Raw genomic sequence first — 21,702 nt, 5'->3', positions numbered from 1 at the left:
CCTCCAGATATTGGTGGACTGCAGCTCCCAGCAGCCCTAGCCAGCATAGCCAATGGTGAGGGATGATGGGAGATGCAATCTAACAACTTCTGGAGGGCTGCACGTTCCCCACGCCTGTTCTCCACCAACCCAAGCTGGTCCAGGAAAACAATAGTTTTACCAGATGGACCCTGCTTTGGTAGCTCGGCCAGGACACAACAGAGGTTTGCTATTCCGGAGATCCCATCTGGTTGCCCCTCTGCAGCAACCACTGCAGCCTACTCCCTTCCTCCAGGTAGACCTGACAAGCACCAAAGCAGGGCTCACATTACAGGGGTAAGAGTTGAGTGTGTGTGTGCGCGTGCAGACAGCCTCCAGTTTTAACTATATCATCCCCTCCCCCCATTAGCCTTTCAAAAACAGTAGGTTGGCAGATCAGGCCTCCTTTGCCCACCCCCCACCCCCTGTAATAAAAGGACATACAATCCAAATAACGTACACAGAAATGTGGCTATAGAAACCACACACACACACACACACACACACACACACACCACCCCCCGTTAAGATTGCTTTCAAATTGCAGGAGTTAAAAAGCTGTATAATTAATATATGTTCTTTTGCCTTCTGGTTTTTATTATGAGCTGGCAGAGGACACAATCCAGTCAACCACGAGGATTCGTTTTGGTTCTTTCCCTTGGCAACAGATTCTGTTTTCCGGCCCCTCATGCCAGGCCATCGGTCCATGGCAGGCCCATACAAAGCAGCCAGATTCAAGAAACATCTCCCACAACTGCCAGCACCTCTCCCAGGATGACATTTCCTACTGGGATGCCCTGGAGATGGGGCACCCTATTTTCAAGTCGTCTGGAAACACTACCATGTGGCGGAGGGAGAAATTACACAACAGGGATGGAGTCAGGCGGTCATGGGAGGCCTTAGGGCACACGGAATTGACGGCTGTCAGCACATCTGGTTTGGCACTGCAGGCCAAGAAGCATCGACAGGGTGGCCTTTGGAATGTGCACCTGTCCTTGGAGGCTCCTGCTGAGCAGGTCACAATCCCAGAAAACCCACAGTGGCAACTATTTGTGGCTGAGATAAGGAAAGAGCAGAAACCTCCATAGAATGTTGGAAATTGAGAGTCCCTGCCCATGGAAGCAAGGCACTGGGGAGAGCAGCAGCTATAGCAATTAAAGGGGCGATAATCTGGCTATTCAAGAACAAGCCTTTATACGAAAGACAGGCCTCCAAAGGAATGGGATCACTGTCGCTGTTTACAGAGCCCCACCATTGTGCACGGCTGCTTTGTGAACCACAGGGGGAGGCCAGCTCCCGGCGCAGTCTGGCCTGGCCCTTGGAAAGGGCCTTCTTTAGTCTGCACAGCAGCTCACCATCCCACCCTCGCTTGCACTGAGCAATGCCTGGCCCACCCAGAAATGCCTGGCCTTCATTCCTCTCCTGTTCACTCTCAGCCTGATCCATTCCCTGGTTCTGCCTCCAGGTTAAGGAAGGGGGGGGCACTGCCTGTGTCCCACACCCTGTCCTCCAGTGTCAACCATGGGCCCCAGAAAGGGCAGCCAGGGAGTGAATCCTGCACACCCACTTGGCATACCAGCCCCAGTTCTGACTCAGAGCTTTAAAAACACTGGAAAAAAAATTGTCCTGCTTATGCATGATAATGCAAAGTCAATTTATTTAGGCCACGCATGTGCACTGATTCTTTCATGAAGGGGTCAGGGGATTTTTATTTTGGGGGCCCTTTGGCTACCCCATAGCCGTTGCACTGAGCACTGGACTGCCGAGGCCACCATTTGGGGAAAGGGCGCTTAGCCACATCTGTGTGCCCAGGAGGACCAGAGTTAAACTGTCCTCCCGTGTTGTCTGTACTGCCTCTTAAAACAAGCCAGAGGGAGGGTGATGCAGCAGGGGACTCCTGCTGGACGATCTCCTGGAAGTAATGGAACACCAAACCACAACTGGTTGAAACACACAGCACGGGGGGGGGGGGGGCGCTGTATACCAGCCACAAATCTCCCCAAAGGGAACATTGGAGGGGTTAGGAGATGACGCAGCAGCACCGCTTGCAGCACGGGCAACATTTTCCGCAGCAGGGCGCGCAGCAACAGCTCCCACCTCCGCCGCCACCCTCCGGCTTTGCCACCTCGTGGCTCTTCCAGTGGAAGGGTTCAGGGGAGCTTCCACTGGGCATCTTGAGGCTGGCGTAGGGGTTGTACGGCCTGGCCCACGACTCCTGCGTTGGGACTGGCTGACCGTTCCAGGTGGTGTGGGCTGGCTGGTGGGTGGCCTCCCTCTCCTGGGCCGGTGAGTATGTGGGCAAGGCGCTGGGGTTGAAGACCACGGTGTCCGGAGCCAAATCGTCACCCAGGTAATACTTCAGGAAGCTGTCCTTGAGCTGAGCTCGGGGGATGCTCACGCTGGCATAGGGGTTCTCAACGGTGACCCCACGATCCATGGCTCCTCCGAGGCAGGCAGGGCACCCCCCACGCCTGCAGGAGGAGCGCTGCCGGTCCCTCCTGGCAAAGCCTCAGAGAGGCAGTAGCAGGACCCCCTGCACAGGGCCCCGTGCTCGTCTCTAGCCGGAGCCGGAATACGGGCTGCCAGGGGATGCGCGCGGAGGCCGGGGCAGCACCGCTGGGGAGTCGCTGGAGCACCGGCTGAGCGGCCCTGTCCCTTGGAAAAACAGAAGGCTCCATTAGCACCCGTTCTCCCACACCGCCGAGCACAAGGTCACGGATGCCCATGGACTGCCGTCGGAGTCCTGACACAGTGCTTTTCCTCCAAGGCATCCAACTCACAGGGGGACTTCCAGGGGGGCTTCCAGTGTGCCCCTCCCCACCTCATTCCCAGAACTTTATAGGGGCTCAGACCTCTTCGGCTCGCAACCCTCCTGTGTTTCCCCACTTCTTTCATCTTTTGCCTTTTAACTCATTTAGCCAAAAAAGCCAGAATCACTGCACGAGGCCTTCTGGCTAGGAGCCCTTCATCTGGAAGCACCCACAGGATCTCCATCACCCTTACAACAGCCTTGCAAGGAAGGCCTGTCTCACCACCCCCATATCACAGATACAAGGCAGGCAATGGCAGCTGCCCATTTTTATGGCTGAGGTGAAATCTGACTCAGAGAGTATCCACTTCCAAAGATGCTTCCTGACCCACCAAACGGGCTCCCTCCTGCTTGTCTCAACACCCTTGAGAAGCCAGCCCCAGTTTTCTCATTGTAGTTCAGTTTCTTTTTTCCCTCCCCAGCCTATCCCAGAGCTTCTAGGTGGGCAAAATAAGCTTTTCATAGAAACCAACATTTCCCATACTTTACACACATTCAGGAAACCAAGTGTTGTCCCCTTCTCCCACCTGCGTCAGCACCTCTCCGTGCAAAATGCCCCTCTGTTGAATTTCTGAGTGCCACACAGCTGTTAAAGGCACAAGAACCTTGCAGAAGGAGGCCGGCAACAGCCCTAGAACATCACGGGCATGGTGGCTTTATATGTGATAGAGAGATTTATGCTACCCAGTAAATACTGGTTTGATCTGGGCTACAGCAGGCTCAGATTCCAACAAGACATTTGCAGTCCTGCCCAACCATCCCATGCTCTCTCGCCCCTGCCTCCACCGAACAAACCCTGACTCAAACCTCAATAACTCCATTTTTCAAGCTGGGACCTGGCTTGCCAGCTCACCAGAAGGAGGCCCAACCTCCTGTAGTGCTTTTTAACAGCAACTTGATATGTAGAGAGGAACATTACAATTTTGGCACATTAGGCTGCTGTTAAAGTACAGGAGCAGAAGCCAGTAAAACAGTTGGCAACCAACTTACAGCTCAAGCAGATTTGCCACTGGAAAGGAACCATCGCTGTGCAGAGTTCAACACTTTCTGACCCCCTCCGTCCCAGAAGCTGGGGACGGGGAAGGCAGAACAGAAGCTTCTGCTGCTGATTTCTATAGATCATTTTTTCTTGACGGCTTGGCTAACAGAGGCTGATGGAAAAATTGGCTCTCCTACCAGAAAGCTGGGGGGGGGGCGCACTAAATGTAACCCCCTTGATTCAAAACAACTAGCCAGCTCCTCAGCTCTCAGCCCGCAGTGTGGCCCTTCCTGTACCTTGTTCATGTCGCTCAGGAGGCAGAACAGCCCTTGGGCAGGTGTCCAAGATCAACGTTTTCCTGCAGCTGTTAATCCGGCCACCTCCCCCTTGTGATAATGATGGGAGGAGGGAGGAACGTTACAGGAGTCCAAGATAAGCGAAGGAATGGGCGGGGGAGGGGTGCAGAGGGAGAGCTGCCACCTGCTTTTCTGGCTGGTCTCCTGGGCTTGGTCAAGAGTGGCACACCAGGCAGAGGTTCAGCCGGTGAAGCTGGTTCCCCTCTGCATCTCCTTTCTGCGAAGTGAGACTGCCCTCTTCCTCCCAAGAGCTGAGCCCCTAAGGTTGCCACCTGCTCCAGTTCCAGGGTGCTGGCATTTCACCTGACTCTTCTGATGTTATGGGTTGTCTGTTGTTGTATTGCACACATGGTTTGGGAGCTTTGGGCCAATTAGGGGGTGTAAAGAAACACCTCCTGCTCACTTTTGACAGCAACCCGACATGCAGAGATTCAACAGGTGCAGCTTTCCCTGCAATTTCATCCCCATGTCAGAGAAAAGCCTCACCCGTGCTCTGCAGCTGTGTGGGGTGTACATGAGAGGTAAGGTGTTAAAAAGCACAGTTGCAGGGTCAGCAAAACAGCTGGCAACCCGGTTTGAGCAAATGCCCAAAATATTAATCCCCAAACCAGCTATCGGTCCTCACCCAATCAAGCCAAGGGAGGCCAGCCCATGATGTGCCCCCGGCCACACACAGGTGCATCACAGGCAAACACAATTCGTCAGGGTGCCGCTTTGCGGGCTGAGGTTGTTCCTCGGCGAAGCACCACAGGCAGGGAGGGCTCTTCCTCGCCCAGGAAGAAAGTAATAGCAGCAAGGGGCTCACACAGCCAAGCGCAGGTTGTCAGGGGCCCTGTTCCTTGCGAAGTCCAGAGAGGTCGTAATTTTGAAGACGGGGGGGGGGGGGGCAGCTGCTGGGTCTAAAAGCTGCTGCCGCCATCATCCCTACTTCACGCAGCAACTAAGAGAAGCGGCAAACAACGACGACAAGCTGTGCGTGAGCGAGAGCCCGGCGCCCTTCGCGGGCTCCGGGGCGGGGCGGGGCGGGCCGGGCGTCCGCTCAGCCTTGGCCGCCACGTCGCGACGCTGGCGGGCGTGTTTGTCCGCTCCGCTGCCGCTCTAAACCTGGAAGCCTGTTTGGTTTAGTTCTTCGCGGGCGGGGCGGGGGTGTCACATTTTTGTTTGCGTTACCTCGTTTTCTCTCTCATTGTCAGGTGCTCTGGGCGGAAATAAGAAGTATTCCATAATAACGCCCCTCCCGCCTAGACTCTTGGGACGAGGTCTCCCCCCAGGACCTCCCCGCCGTGAGCCGCCGCTTTCGACGCGGGTTCCATCCCCGGAAGCCGCGCCGGCCGGCCGCCCCCTCCCGCCCAGCCGAACCTACCTCGCAGGGTTGTTGTGACGCGATAAATAAAAGGCAGCACGGGAGGGAGAGGAGGGGAGCCATGTACATCGCCCACCACCCGAGCGAAGGGATCATCCACAGAAGGGCCCGGGAGGTTCTCTCTCTTCCCCCCTCACCTGGCCTGCAGCGCGTTCCCACGAGCCGGAGCCCGCGTGTCTTCCGCAGCAGCAGCAGTCTTGGGTCGCCCCAGCGGCTGGCCGTGTGAACGGGGCTGCTCCGCTTCGCTTCTGGCAAGGGAGGGCGCCGGGCCGGGGCGCGGGCTGCACCTGGGCGGCCCTCCGCTCTGCTCGCGTCTCCGCCCTCCGGCCCAGATGAGGTCACGGGCGCCTGCCCCACCCCGAGGCGCCCTCCGCGGGCCTCGGCCAGGCCCGGCCGCGACGCCCCGGGCGAGCCGCCGCCGCGCGCCCTCCCCACCCGTCGGGCCCCCCCTGCGGGGCAGCAGCCTGGCCGGCGTGGGGGCGATCTTGCCTCGGTCCCAGGCGCAGCCCAGTCAGTCCCGGCACAGCTCCGGTGCGCCCGCCGGAGAGTAGCTCGCCCGGCAGTCGAGTCCTTTCCGTGCCTGCCGTTTTAAATGTGAGGCTGTAGTTTGCGTCTTCGCCCCGCTGCCAGGTTTATTTTGGTTTTTTCCTTTGTTTTATACGGTAGTTTTAAACCTTTGTAGTGAATTTTATGTTGTGTTTTATGGTTTGAATGGTTGTGATCCGCCCAGAGAGCTTCGGCTCTTAAGCGGTAGAGACATGTAATGATAAATTACATAGACGGAGGACCTCTGAGCCAGGGGGGTGCCGTGGCTGGGGTGTTGGACTTGGGATGGGGAGGCCGGTTTCTAGCCTCCACTCGGCCATGAAGCTCCCTGGGTGACTCGCAGCCTAACCTACCTCGCAGGGTTGTTGTGAGGATGAAATGGAGAGGAGGACGAGGACGACGACCACGTGAGCTCCATTGGGTTCCCTGCACAAGACAAAGAGGCAGGATAAAACTGAATAATAAACAAATAAAATAACCCCCCCCCCCGCCCGTCCCTCCAGTAGCCCCTGACCATCTGGAATGAAAGGGCTAAGGCTCATGGCTGGGGTGGGGGGGGTGGGTGGGAGTGCATCACAAAAAAGGCAGCTTTTGTGATGCTGCTGACAGCTGCAGTTTTAGGGTGTGGTGTTGGGGGAGCTGGGTGTGGCTTGCATGCCCCCCCATCCCAGCAGCGTTTTGGGTGCCAAAGGGCCCTGTTTCCAGAGAGGCTGGAACCCCAACTCCAGCAGCCCCTGGACAAGAAACGTGTGGCCTGCCTTCCCCCCACAAGTGATGCTCTCCAGGAGTCTGGGATAACAACTCCCAGCATCCCTGAGCACTGGGCGGCATGCTGGCTGGGGAAGTCCCAGACCAGGGGGCAGAATCCAAGGCAGAGCTGTGCCAAGTGCCCCTTGGACTTCCCTTTGGCCTCCTGTGTGAAGCTTCCCAGCCTGGAGGCTCCTTTGGGGATCGTGCAGACAGCAGCAGGGGAGGCGCCCAGGACGCCCGGCCAGCCGGTCCTGCCTTCATCAGGTGTACGACAGCAGGGAGTCAGCATGTGCTCAGTGCCCCCATCATTGTGCAGCGAAATACTTTTGTCTGTGGCACTTCTATTTATTTATGTTTGAAATCTCTTTAGGGCACCTTGAAGGGTACCCCCCCCCCCCGGCCTCCAGAATAAAGTACAATACAGCAACTCACCTCATATAAAGAATAAAAGCCGCTGCTGCCGCATCCTGCCTCTAAAGGACTCAAAGCCAGCACAAGATTGCGGTCCAGTAAAACTCAACTTGAGAAAAAGCCCAAGGCAACAAGGTATCCTGGAGCATCCCTGGAGGCCTGTGACGATGGGGCCTGCTGGACATGTCCTGAAGGTGCGGGGCCACTGCAGAGGAGGCCCACACTTCCTCTGCCTGGCGCAGAGCTCTCCATGTGCGCAAGAGGCAGCAGCTGGGCTCAAAGATCAAGTCCTCCTGGGAGGGGGCAAAGAAACATTTTGTTGCCTGTGGTCCTGGTCTCAGGCAGGGCAAGGGCTTATCCACTTGCCCGTGAGGATGACGGCTCTGTGCTGACAGGGCGAGACTGCGTGTTCCCACCCAGGGCTTGAGAAGTCCAAGATTGGCATGGGGGGGGGGCAGGCAGGGCACTGGGCAACGCAAGGAGCACCCTGCTGGATCAGACCAAAGGTCCGCCTGCCCTCTGGGAAGGCCCCAAAGGGTGGGCGGGTGAGACAGCCCTCTGGCCCATTTGTCCCCTGCAGCAAGTGATCCTCGGGGACAGACAGCTCTGAACACGGGTTTCATGCGGCTGATTCTGGATGGCACGAAGGTGCCCTTCCTTTGGTCTGTCCTGGATTTGCCACCAGTGGAGGCCAGTGGCTCCATTGCTAGTGGGGCAGTGAATCTGCTCTGGGTTTCAGTCAGAACTCTGAAGGCACTGTCCAAGGTGCTGAGCATGCCTTTAGAGTTCTGACTGAAACCCAGAGCGGATTCACTGCCCTGCTGAGGTCGGAGCCACCAGCCTCCACTGTCTGCTGCCCATTGCTTTCATAGGGTGACCCCATTGGCCCCAGCACCATGCAAGGGGGTGAATCCCAGTCAAAATTTCACAGGTACTTCTTATGCCCCCAGTCATCCTTTTTTCTTTGACTAACCACCCCCTAAAAGCTTTATGTCTTTATTGCATCTGTGGGGACCTCCCAGCCATTCGTCTAATGAGCTTGGGGCATCATGCCTCACTCCACCACCATTTTATCCTCACGACATCCCTGTGAGGTAGATTAAGCTGGGAGATGTTCCAAGGTCACCAGAGAGCTTCATGGCAGAGGGGGGATTTGAACTGATAGTCTAAGCCAGTGTGGCCTCAGGGTGAGAGTGTTGGACTGGGGAGACTTGGGTTCAGGTCTCCACTTGGCTGCGAAGCTCACTAGGTGGCTTTGGGCCTGTCACTGATCACAGCCCAACCTACCTGGGCTATCATGAGGATAAACTGGAGAGGAGGAGGATTATGTAAACTGCCTTGGGTTCCTTGCTAGAGAGAAAACGGCAGGATGTAAATGTAATCATGTAAAGTAATGTACCCCTTCGTGGATCACTACCTTGCTGTGGCGAAGGAGCTTGCGTAACTCAGTGAAGCCATACGCTATGCCGTGCAGGGCCACCCAAGACGGACAGGTCATGGCAGAGAGTTCTGACAAAGTGTGGTCCACTGGAGAAGGAAATGGCAACCCACTCCAGTATTCTTGCCAAGAAAACCTCATGGAACGTATCACAAGGCTAAAAGAGATGATGCCGGAAGATGAGCCCCTCAGGTCGGAAGGTGTCCAATATGCTACTGGGGAAGAGCAGAGGGTACTTCCAAGTAGCGCCAGAAAGAGTAAAGCGGCTGGGCCAAAGCCGAAAGGACATTCAGCTGTGGATGTGTCTGGCGGTGAAAAGAAAATCCGATGCTGTAAAGAACAATATTGTTTAGGAACCTGGAATGTCAGATCAATGAATCAAGGTAAGCTGGAGGTGGTCAAACATGAGATGGCAAGATTGAACATCGACATCTTGGGAATCAGCGAACTAAAATGGACAGGCATGGGCGAATTTAATTCAGGTGACCATCATATCTACTACTGTGGGCAAGAATCCCGTAGAAGAAATGGAGTAGCACTCATAGTCAACAAAAGGGTGGGAAAAGCAGGACTGGGGTACAATCTCAAAAACGATAGAATGATCTCACTACGAATCCAAGGCAAACCATTCAACATCACAGTAATTCAAGTCTATGCCCCAACCACTGATGCTGAAGCTGAGGTTGATCGGTTCTATGAAGACCTACAACACCTTCTAGAACTAACACCAAAGGAAGATGTCCTCTTCATCATAGGGGATTGGAATGCTAAAGTAGGAAGTCAAGAAATCACCGGGATAACAGGCAAGCATGGCCTTGGTGTACAAAATGAAGCAGGACAAAGGCTAACAGAGTTTTGCCATGCTGATCTTAGCAAACACTCTTTTCCAACAGCACAAGAGGCGACTCTACACATGGACATCACCAGATGGTCAATATCGAAATCAGATTGATTATGTCCTTTGCAGCCAAAGATGGAGAAGCTCTATACAGTCAGTAAAAACAAGACCTGGAGCTGACTGTGGCTCAGATCATGAGCTGCTTCTTGCAAAATTTTGGCTTAAATTGAAGAACGTAGGGAAAACCATTAAACCATTCAGGTATGACCTAAATCGTTGTTGTTCAGTTGTTCAGTCGTGTCCGACTCTTCGTGACCCCATGGACCATAGCACACCAGGCCTTCCTGTCCTGCGCTCTCTCCCGGAGTGTGCTCAAGTTCACATTCATTGCATCGGTGATGCTATCTAACCATCTCATCCTCTGTTGTCCCCTTCTCCTTTTGCCTTCAGTCTTTCCCAGCATCACGGTCTTTTCCAGAGAGTTTTCTCTTCGCATTAGGTGGCCAAAATATTTGAGCTTCAGTTTCAGTATCTGTCCTTCCAATGAGCACTCAGGGTGATTTCCTTTAGGATGGACTGATTTGACCTCCTTGCAGTCCAGGGGACTCGTAAGAGTCTTCTCCAGCACCACAGTTCGAAAGCATCAATTCTTCGGCGCTCAGCCTTCCTTATAGTCCAGTGCCTAAATCATATCCCTTATGAATATACAGTGGAGGTGAGGAATAGATTTCAGGGATTAGACCTGATAGACAGAGTGCCTGAGGAACTATGGACGGAGGTCCGTAACATTGTTCATGAGGCAGCAACTCAATCCATCCCAAAGAAAAAGAAATGCAAGAAAGCAAAGTGGCTGTCTGATGAGGCTTTATAAGTAGCTGAGGAAAGAAGGGAAGCAAAAAGCAAGGGAGAAAGGGGAAGATATACCCAACTGAATGCAAATTTCCAGAGAATAGCAAGGAGAGACAAGAAGGTCTTCTTAAGTGAACAATGGAAAGAAATCGAAGAAAACAATAGAATGGGAAAGACTAGAGATCTCTTCAAGAAAATCGGAGATCTCAAGGGAACATTTTGTGCAAAGACGGGCATGATAAAGGACAAAGAAGGCAGGGACCTAACAGAAGCAGATGAGATTAAGAAGAGGTGGAAAGAATACACAGAAGAACTATACAGGAAAGAGCTGAATGTCCCTCATAGCCATGATAGTGTGGTCACTGAACTTGAGCCGGACATCCTAGAGAGTGAAGTCAAGTGGGCCTTAGGAAGCATTACTAACAACAAAGCTAGCGGAGATGACAGTATTCCAGCTGAGCTATTTAAGATCCTAAAAGATGATGCTGTTAAAGTGCTGCACTCAATATGCCAACAAATTTGGAACATTCAACAATGGCCACAAGACTGGAAAAGGTCAGTTTACATTCCAGTTCCAAGGAAGGGCAATGCCAAAGAGTGTTCAAACTACCGTACAGTTGCACTCATTTCACATGCCAGCAAGGTGATGCTCAAAATCCTACAAGCTAGGCTTCAGCAGTATGCGAACCGAGAACTACCGGAAGTACAAACTGGGTTTAGAAGAGGCAGAGGAACTAGAGATCAAATCGCCAACATTCGCTGGATCATGGATAAAGCAAGAGAATTCCAGAAAAACGTCTATTTCTTCTTCATTGACTACGCTAAAGCCTTTGATTGTGTGGATCACAACGAACTGTGGCAAATTCTGAAAGAGATGGGAGTCCCAGATCACCTTACCTGTCTCCTGAGAAACCTGTACGAGGGTCAAGAAGCAACAATAAGTACCGGACATGGAACAACTGATTGCTTCAAAATTGGGAAAGGGGTATGACAAGGCTGCATATTGTCGCCCTGCTTATTTAACTTATATGCAGAGTACATCATGAGAAACGCCGGGTTGGATGAATCACAGGTCGGAATTAAGATTGCCAGGAGAATTATCAACAACCTCAGATACGCAGACGATACCACCCTAATGGCAGAAAGTGAAGAGGATCTAAAGAGCCTCTTGTTGAGGGTGAGAGTGGAGAGTGCAAAAGCTGGTTTGAAACTCAACATTAAAAAAAACTAAAATCATGGCATCTGGCCCCATCACTTCCTGGCATATAGAAGGGGAAGAAATGGAAGCAGTGACAGATTTTATTTTCTTGGGCTCCAAGATCACCACAGACGGTGACTGTAGCCATGAAATTAAAAGACACTTGCTCCTTGGGAGGAAAGCTATGGCAAACCTAGACAGCATAGTAAGAAGCAGAGACATCACCTTGCCGACAAAGGTTCGTATAATCAAAGCTATGGTTTTCCCAGTAGCAACGTATGGCTATGAGAGCTGGACTATAAGGAAGGCTGAGCGCCAAAGCATCGATGCTTTCGAACTGTGGTGCTGGAGAAGACTCTTACGAGTCCCCTGGACTGCAAGGAGGTCAAATCAGTCAGTCCTAAAGGAAATCAACCCTGACTGCTCATTGGAAGGACAGATACTGAAGCTGAAGCTCAAATAGTTTGGCCACCTAATGTGAAGAGAAAACTCCCTGGAAAAGACCCTGATGCTGGGAAAGATTGAAGGCAAAAGGAGAAGGGGACAGCAGAGGATGAGATGGCTAGATAGCATCACCGATGCAATGAATATGGACTTGAGCATGCTCCGGGAGAGAGCGCAGGACAGGAAGGCCTGGCGTGCTATGGTCCATGGGGTCACGAAGAGTCGGACACGATTGAACAACAACAAAAGTAATGTAAGCCTTCCCCAATCCAGTGCCATCCAGATGTGGTGGGCTTCAGCCCCAGCCAGCATGGCCCATGGTCATGCTGGGAGCTGAAGTCCAAAACATCTGGTTGGAGAAGGCTGGTCTAGCCACTCCACCACACTGTCATTTGTCTTGCCTTGCAACGAAGGGTCTCTGGGTAACCTACAGTGCCCTTTTCTGACTCTGCTCTGTGCCCCCTTTCCATACTGAGGGCTGTTTGCATCTTTTGAGGCCTGGAGGGAGAATCTTGGCCCGTGGCCCAGGAAGTGGGTGGCTACCCAGCCTTACATCAACAAAATATCACCATGCCATGCATGCCTCTCGGTTCCTCCCTGACAGAGCAAGCCACCCTGCTGGTAGGGTGCCCAGCAGCCACCGAACTGCCACGGGTGAAACTTTCGTTTCACCCTGCTATCGTTTCATCTCCATGCCAGGAGAAACGTTCTGTGTTTCTCCTGGGTGTGGTTAAAGGCACAAAAACAGAGCTGTAGAAAAAGGTGGCAACCCCACATAGAACAGAGAATATAGGAATTCCCAAAATAAACTGTGTGGTCCAAGGAAGACAGAGGCAGGAACCCATGGCTACCGTCTCTCCTTTTAACTGGTAGCCTTAAAGAACGTCTTGCCAAAAGTGATGTGCTGATGCACTTGACTGCAACCAACATGGCATGATGGGCTCAGCTGCAACCCAGAAATCCATTCTGGGACCCAAACAGAGTGTCCATCGGATCTCCCAACATGTTCATTTTTGCTGAAAAGCAGCTACGGTAGGCTCTGAATTCAAGTGGAAGCCCCAGTGAGAGGCTAGCTGGGGTAGCTGATTTGGGGAGAGATTTAGATCAGGAAAGCAGTGTGGGAGGGAAAGGGTTAAGAGCCCTGAGGCTGGATTGGACCAAAAAGGCTTCTAGTGCATCATCTGGTTTCCCATAATGGCCAAGCAGAGACCCCTAGGAAGCCCAGCCTGAAGGCATTAGACCTCCCCACACCCCGGTGGACGTAATGGTCATATCCCCCCGCTTTACACAACTCACATTTCTCTTCTGCTCCCATCCGGCTGACCACTGCTTCTACATTCCTGATACGTTAGAGAGAGAGAGAAACTAACCCCCCCAACACCGCCCCAACCCCAAAAAGCCTGCTTGCCAACCCTGATTAAAAAAAGAAAAAAAAAAAGCTCTGGATCTGGGCAATTTTGTATTTTAAGCTCACTCAAATCACAGCTCTATCATGACTACGGGAGCAAGATGGAACTTGCTTCTGCTGCCCTGCCGCTGCACACATTGGCTTGGGAGTCAGCTCGGTTTTGTTGTAGAAAAGGATAATATATTTTAAAGTAAAAATGATAAAATGAGCACCTGTAACCATGCGCATGCCACTCCCAACTCTAAAATGGCTTTTGGAAGAAGCAGAGAGGCAGCTGCAGCACCCAGAAGCACCCCTGCTGGACCCTGGTGTGGGGGTGTGCCCCTCCCCGCCAAGGCGCGGCCTGTGTGCAGCTCCCTGCCAGCCCCTGGCTGCTCCTGGGGGAGTCATTTAGGGGCCCCAGGTGTTTGCCCCGAGGCTGAGCTGCAGCTGCACACAGTTTCCCCCATTGCTTCCATCACGGTGAGCACATCCGCTTTCCATGCAGAACGCCCTGGGTGTTCAGTGGAACCAGTATCCTTTTGAGGGGCCGTGGCTCGGTGGCAGAGCCCCTGCTTTGCCCACAGAAGGCCCTTGGTCCTAGACCTGGCAGCATCTCCAGGTTGGGCTAGAAAAATTCCTGCCCCAAAGTCTGGAGCGCCGCTGCTGCCAGCCAATATCGACAGCCCTGGGCTGGACGGACCAGGGTGGGCGAGTGTGGCTCAGGGCGGGGCAGCTCCTTGGGTTTCTGTGCCCAGCCCAGCACCTGCCCTCAGCGGAGCACCCGCCTCTGACCACGGGGCCCATGAAGCCATCATGGCAAATGGTGATGGACTGGCCGCTTGGCCTCCAGTAATTCGTCTGCTCGTCTTTTGAAAGCCACAGTGAATTCCATAAATTAGTTAGGTCCTTCCTTTTGTCCGCCCCCCCGCCTCCCAATCTCCTACCAGTCAATTCCACTGGATGACTCGGAGTCCTCGATTATGGCAACAGGTGGAGAAAAATGGGTCTGTATGCATTGTCTCCCACACTGCTCTCCTCTCCCACTTTTAAGTGCGCAATCCTATGCATGCTGAGACAGAAAAAAGTCCTACAATTCCAGGCATGCCCCAGCCCACATGCATAGGATTGCAGCCTAAGTTGCCTTTTTTCTCAGCAAAAAAGCTTCCTGGCACGGAAGGCCATGATCCATCCAGGCCCCATGATCATTTTGATCACTCCTGTGGAAATCCAGAGCACATTTCAGATACAAATGAAAATGTCAGGGGATTGGATCATGGATGTACCACAACCCTGGACCAAATCTCCGGGTTGCAACCTGCCACCTTGACTTGGGCTACACCTAAGCTGTCTGGTGCGGGGCCTGTCCTGCTTGAAGCTAAGCACTTTGGGCAGGCCCACGCTTATTTTGGCTGTGGGGTCAGCATTGATCTCACACTGCACACAGAGCAATATCATGCAACAACCCATGCACCACCAGCCCCCTTTTTCTTAGGGCTCCTTCATGTGGAGCTTTTATCCTGCAATTGAGCTGGCTCCCTCATGGAAGTTTACAGGCTCTTTACATGGCGCTGTGACCCTGCTGTGATCATTCAGGGCATCTCCCGCACTAATGCCCTTTGTTCCGTTTTTAAATAGATCGCAGATAACGAGCTATCCAATTACCGTGTTGTGTTCCGCTTCAGTTCCCCCTGTGAAAAGAGGAAAAGCGGCAAGAAGAGGTGCGAGATCAATGGAAGATAATGGAAGACTCGGGGCAACTCTACCCCAGCCTAAAATCCTGCATTTAAATGTGGCTTTCTGCTTCCGTTTTAAATGCAGGATCACAACCGACTCACTTTACACGTGTTTCCTTCCCCCGCTCCCCTTCCCCCCTCCAGGCTCCTTCACACGGAGCTTTAATCCTGTGACTGAGATGGCTCCTTCACAGACGTTTGCGGGCTCTTTACATGATGCAGTAATCATCCCAGCCATCTCCAGCCAGGAGCTTTTATCCTGCAATTGAGCCGGCTCCCTCATGGAAGTTTACAGGCTCTTTACATGACGCTGTGACCCTGCTGTGATCATTCAGGGCATCTCCTGCACTAAATGCCCTTTGTTCCATTTTTAAATAGATGGCAGATAATGAGCCATCCAACTACCCTGTTGTGTTCTGTTGCAGGAGGAGGAGGAAGGGGACGGGGGGGAGGAAGTGCGTGTAAAGGGAGTCCGTGGTGATCCTGCATTTAAAACGGAAGCAGAAAGCCCTGTTTTAAATGCAGGAGTTTAGGCTGGGGTAGAAATGCCCTCCTTCTCCCCGTATCTGAGTCTTCCATTATCTCTCACTGATCTCGCTCCTCTTCTTGCTGCTTTAAGTCTTTTCATGGAGGAAACTGAAGCAGAACACAACGGGGTAATTGGATAGCTCATTATCTGCGGTCTATTTAAAAACGGAACAAGGGGCATTTTGTGCAGGAGACGCCTTGAATGATCACGGCGTCATGAAAAGAGCCTGCAAAGTTCCGTGAAGGAGCCATCTCAATTGCAGGATAGAAGCTCCGTGTGAAGGAGCCCTCAGATACGGGGAGAAGTGGGGGAAGGGGAGGGGGGAAAGGAAGCACATGCAAAGGGAGTCCGTGGTGATCCTGCATTTAAAACGGAAACAGAAAGCCCTGTTGTAAATGCAGGGTTTGGGGCAGGTGTAGAGATGCCTCAGACTCGTCCCCCCCACACACACCAGACACAGACTTTGTGCATCGCCAGGTTGTCAGCTTGTGCTACCACTGGCCAGCACTAGGGGCCACCCCACACCTTTGCCTGGGCCACCTGCGGGCGGCACCACTGGGCTTGCTGCAAAGAAGCCTGCCGGAGCTGTGGCTGCCCTTCTGCCGGGGTGGCTGAGGCGGCAGCAGTCTTCTCGCAACCTCCCCGCGAGGCAGGCTGGAGCATGGGCGACTTGCCCTGAGCCATCCAGTGAGCATCAGCAGCTCAGAGGGGATGCAAACCCAGGTCTCCAAGGTCCAGCTCGGTGGTGAGAATACTGAGATGCAGGTATGGTCAGGTACAGCATTACATGGTGGTCATTCCTGTATCCCAGTGTTCTGTATTAAAATAGCAATGGATGGGTCACATCAGAGAGGCCAGGCGCTACTAGCCCTAACAGACCCATGAGCTTCCACGATCAGCAGATGCCGGGAACAAGCAGCAGAGCACGGGCGGTCGCTTTTGCCCCTCCCAGGGGGCGTTGCACGGGCTGCTGCGGGCGACTGGACCCTGGGCTCAACGGCCCCTCAGCCTACTCCAGCATGGGCCTCCCAATGCACAAAGGGGCTGCGCATGGACAGGCCAGGCCCAGGGGACGGCCAGGCTGGACTCTCTGTGTGCGGCCTTTGGCTGTGCTTCTTCCCAGCCCTCCAGCCTTTGCAATTTTTGCACAGCACCCGCTGGTTCTTTGCATCACCGTGTGTCGATGCTGTCAGATATACAGAAGCCCTCTCTCTTGAGCAGCACAGCCGTGATGCACTGGCCTGGCTGTGCTGCCCACCTGCCTCCTCCTGCCTTGGCCTGGCCCACGGCAACGGACGTGCCCCCCCCCTTGCCGATCCCATCCTGCTGGCCCGGAGCTGTCTTGGCAGAAGCAGAGGGAAGCCAGGCATTGTGGCTGCCTGCGGGGTGTTGGGCTGGAGGAGAAACCAAGGATTTCCTGTCCGAGAACATGTGCTGCCACTGCCCGCCCCTCCCATGGGCTGCACCCACTGGTTGCTGGGCTGTGTGGCTCCACGCCAGCCCTGCCTGGAGATGGCCGCCTCACTGAGGCAGGCCAAGGGCTGCCTCTTGTTCTGTGTTCATGTTCTGTGTTCAGCCCAGGGCCGCCTCTGCGTTGCCTGCACCGTTGCTGCTCTTCTTCTTCTTCTTCTTCTTCTTCTTCTTCTTCTTCTTCTTCTTCTTCTTCTTCTTCTTCTTCTTCTTCTTCTTCTCCTTCTTCTTCTTCTTCAATATTCACCTGATTAACACCGCAATACCATGCATGTTTACTCAGATGTAAGTCTCACTATGCTCAATGGAACTCACTCCTAGGTAAGTGTGTATAGCAAGCATGCGTTCCAGGGCTGCATCCTGTCCTGTGTCAGTTGTGAGATGGAGGCAGAGGGTGCACACAGCTCCCCTCCCTGCCTGCTGCGGTTTAAGGATTGGGGGGGGGAATGAAGTGGGGGAGGTAAAAGCCTCTGTCATCCCCCAGCGATTGCACTGAAAGGGCTGTTCACTGGCTGCCAGAGGCCAGCTGGGCTGTGGGGGCGGCACAGGGCTGCTGAGAGCCCGGTGTCTAGGATAGTCCTGCAACTCAATGAAATCATGCAGCTAAACCCCAGCTATGTTTGCTCCAAAGCAAGCATCACTGAATGCCATGAAGTGTTCTCAAATGCACGGGTGCTGTCCTACACTGCTTATCCAGAAGTCAGCCTTGTTGAAATCAATGGGACTTTTGAGTAAACACATAGGGTTCTTCTTCGTGGTCTCTGTGCATCACACATATGGGCTCTGTGCCTGCGCGGAGCCTCAGTTTGGGAAACTTCTGTAGCTGAGGATCGTTTTTGGCGAGGGCCCTCCCGCACTGTCCACTGCGCATGTCCCAGTGGGTTCCTACCCGTTCCCTCAGTTCTCTTTTGAACACCGTAGTGGTTGCCTCGACAGGACTTCTTGCATCCGTTCAACTGTTCGTGCATCCATTGCTGAGGTCCAATTTTTAGTTTTATTCTCACTATTCTCTTCTTCTATCGTTATTCTAACTTTGTCTTTGGCGGTTTTACTTCGCTCGTGCTTGAGATCTTCAATCGCTAGCGGCCTCAGGTGGATGGCCCTGCGGGCCTCTTTTCAAAAGTGTGTGCGGTGTGGGAGCAAGCTGCCCCCCGCAGATGGGTGCACTTTGTGTTTATTCTGTCTAGGAGAAGCTCACGTGGCTGAAGCGTGTCCCCACTGTCTGTCCTTTCCCAAGCAGGCTCGTGGACCCCGGGCAGCCTGGCTGAAGGCGGCTCTGTGGAAGAAGGCTTCAGAAGCGGCAGACGCTCCCAGCTAGCGGTGGCCTTGCGCATCAGAGGCGCCTGCTAAATCACCAGGCATGGCTTTGCTATGGCCCGTGTCACCGATGCCGTCAACTTCGACTAAGGAGTGGACAGTTCTGCCAACTCCTGGGTGCTGTTTGTCACTTACGGTGGCAAAAGAAGTCAACTAAGGAGGCGAAAGCTTCAAAACACCCTGCATAAGACAAGCGGAAGAAGAAGGTAGACAAAGAGGAGGAGGCAGAACAATGTTCTATTCCAGCACCTCCTCCACTGTTCGACCCCCCTAGCACAGCTGTGTCGGCATCAGTGCTGACCACTTTGGAACACACAGAGCTTCACTTCCTCATGTGCAAACCTCCCCTCCCTGACATTCCATCCGGACGCCATGCATTCGCGGGGGAGCTCTCCAGAGCCGTTGCACGCCTTTCATTTGGCTGGCCGAGCTGATTTCTATAGGGATAGAGAATCCTGTGTGAGGCCGAGGTCCCCATTACAAGCATAGGATCGTTATTCTGGCTGCTGTGATCCACTGCGGCGACCTGCCTATTGGGGCAAATGGGGCTGCTGGGACCACGAGAGATATTCGGATTGGATGTGATACCTCAGAGCACCTGTCCCTCGACACTGACTGGCTCCATTGGCGTCTGTCTCCCGACCCCCAGTGGAACGGGATTTGCCTCCTCCGCCTCCACCGGGGTTGTGGGATTTTCTCCCTGCACTGGTTCCACCGCGCTCCTCATCACTGAGTAAACGTCACAGACACCGTCGACCACGTCTAGCGCTGTCACCTGCAGGGCTGCCCAGAGGCGACACCTTTAGCCCCGTCACCGGTGCAGGTTCCACAGCAGGCAGCGCCTCTCGTGGCCACGAAGACCCAACAGTCGGATGCTGAGGGCTATGAATTGGACTTGACTTCTTATTCTGCTGTGCCACCTTCCATATCTTCCCGTGATGATGTAGTCTGTGCTCCAAAAAGAGCCTCACCATCGGAAGATATGGGACATTTTACTGACCAAGGCCTTTGTATGGCTGAATTAGTGGGCACTGAAACTCAGCAGCCCATGGAGAAGTTGCAAGATAAGAACATCAGAACATCAGAAGAGCCCTGCTGGATCAGACCCAGGGTCCCTCTACTCCAGCATTCTGTTCTCACAGTGGCCAGCCAGCCGTCAACCAGGAACACACAAGCAGGGCATGAGCGCAACAGCACCCTCCTGCCCAAGTTCCCCAGCAACTACATAGGCTCACTACCTCTGGTACTGGAGGTAGCACATAGCCATCAAGACTAGTAGCCATTGATAGCCTTTTCCTCCAGGATAGATCTGGTGTTTGATGCTGTTTACACAGGATCTTCAGCCCTGGTGGCAATACCATTCCTCCCTACATTGTTATGGACCATGCAGCTTTCATGGAAGGCTCCATCTTTGATGGTTCCAACTTCTAAAAGTTGGAATTGATCTACAGGGTACAGGAGAAGGACACTAACTTTTGGTTTGTGTACCTGAAGCCAAATTCTATCATAGTGGAGTCTTTGCAGGGAAAATCACAGAAATTACATACCAGTCAATAAGGAGGGTCACCAGTTAGACTTACTTGGTAGGCAGATTTATTCGTCAACGGCCTTGGGACTCTGTGACTCTAATTACCAAACAATGATGTCTTGATATCTTCCTGTGGGAGAAAGGTGGATCCTTATGTGATTATCTACTGGATAATCAATGAGAACTGGCCATGGTCTTCCAGTCAGAAGTCCTGAAATTATTGGAGCAGCACATAAGTACTGCTAGGCACCAAACGGATTGTGGGGCAAAGGCCAAGGTCAGAGCAGTGGCGCTCAGGAGACATGCCAGCTCTTTGTGGCTGGGCTGGCTGCTGAGGTCGGATCACAGATCGAGATCTGCCTTTCAGTGGTGTGAGGCTGTTTGACACCAGGACTGACGAGGCGATGGATAATGTCCCAACGGCCAAGGCCATAGCAGAGGAAATGGGATGAGGGCAAATGCAACAACCTTACAAGCCTTGCAGATGGTCTCGACAACAGCCTTATTATCCTTCCCGTCAGTATGCAGACTGTGCACTGTGCCAACAACCTTTTCCCCAGCAGAAACACCAGTTGAGGGCACATAAGGGCGCTTCGCCGGAGCCAAGGGGAGACTGACCCAGGTTCAAAGTGGTGTCTTTGACTTCCACTTCCTTCATGTCCATCCTCCTTTGTCAGGCCCTTTATTCAGAGCTTGCGTGGCTCAATTTCTTGACAACTGGGTAGTATTTACATCAGACGCATGGATGTTAACTATCGTACATGAAGGATACAACATCGGGTTTGATGCTCCCCCCCCCGGTACCGTAAAACATTCGCCAGTCATGGATATGCTGGATACCCTCGAGAAGGGAGCCATCCAGCGGGTGAAGCCAAGTCAACAGCTGGACGGGTTTTATTCTCACTATTTTACGGTAACAGAGAGGGATGGAGGGCTTTGACCAATTCTAGATCTCCGAAATCTCAATTTTTTTTTTAATCTCCACCAGGAAGGTTTGGATGGCCACACTAGCAGCCATCTTTCCACTCTTACAGAGGGGTGCATGGTTCACGGTGATCGATCTCAAAGACACGTATTTCCATATAGTGATCCATCCTTCGCATTGGAAATATTTTTGCTTCACTATCAGCCAAGACGTTTTTCAATATTGAGCCCTGCCATTTGGGTTGACCATGGCCCTGAAAGTATTTACAAAACGCATGGTCATGGTGTGTGCATATCTCCAGACATGACACTTCAAGATATATCCATATCTGGATGATTGGCTAGTTGTGGGACATTCCAGAGCAGTTCTGTCTCAAAAAGTAGCTCTGATCTGCAATCTTTTACAGGCATTAGGCCTGTGCATCAACGAGGAGCAATCCCAGCTCTGTCCTTCTCGGGAGATTCTGTTTGTCGGGGCTGTACTGGACTCCAGAACTGCAAGAGCTTATCTCCCTCAGGAAAGGGCATTAGCCATCCTCAGCCTTACCAAGACAACAGTCCAATGGAAGAAGGTGACAGCCTTTTACATACAGTGGGGTTCATCACATGGAGCTTTTATCCTGGTATTGAGATGGCTCTGTCACGGAAGTTTGCGGGCTCTTTAGATGAAGCTGTTACCCTCCAGGGTGTCTCCTGCCACCCCCCAGCCTATCCCATGTTTTCCCCAAATGCAATAAATGTGGTATTTTTTCCAGCCCACGGAACATGACCTCCCTGTAAAATTCTCCAATAGTGGAAAAACCGCTCTGTCT

General features: G+C 53.0%; 1 protein-coding gene across 9 annotated transcripts; it reads right to left on the bottom strand.

Moving 5' to 3' along the window:
- Positions 1-562: 562 nt before the first annotated feature.
- CYSRT1 (cysteine rich tail 1) lies at positions 563-5,775 on the bottom strand. Of its 9 annotated transcripts, none has more exons than XM_084821323.1 (3): positions 5,526-5,775; positions 4,788-5,360; positions 598-2,673 (listed from the first exon to the last, which is right to left on the bottom strand). In XM_084821323.1, exon 3 carries the CDS (start codon positions 2,453-2,455, stop codon positions 2,039-2,041), a length of 417 nt encoding a protein of 138 aa, XP_084677449.1. In that variant the 5' UTR covers positions 2,456-2,673; positions 4,788-5,360; positions 5,526-5,775; the 3' UTR covers positions 598-2,038. The 9 variants fall into 9 exon arrangements, with proteins under 9 accessions (XP_084677445.1, XP_084677446.1, XP_084677449.1 ...); XM_084821325.1 differs by having other exon boundaries at positions 598-2,667; XM_084821324.1 differs by having other exon boundaries at positions 5,663-5,775.
- Positions 5,776-21,702: the final 15,927 nt, after the last annotated feature.

The sequence above is a fragment of the Heloderma suspectum genome, chromosome 14 (genome assembly GCF_057233095.1).
Source record: "Heloderma suspectum isolate Gila_16-S chromosome 14, 16-S_ref, whole genome shotgun sequence".
NCBI lineage: Eukaryota > Metazoa > Chordata > Lepidosauria > Squamata > Helodermatidae > Heloderma > Heloderma suspectum.
This window is presented reverse-complemented; position numbering and strand designations above follow the sequence as displayed.

Bases quoted from the DNA above. Each gene is read 5' to 3' on its own strand.
- CYSRT1 (XM_084821319.1), bottom strand. From the start codon at position 2,455: ATGGATCGTGGGGTCACCGTTGAGAACCCCTATGCCAGCGTGAGCATC.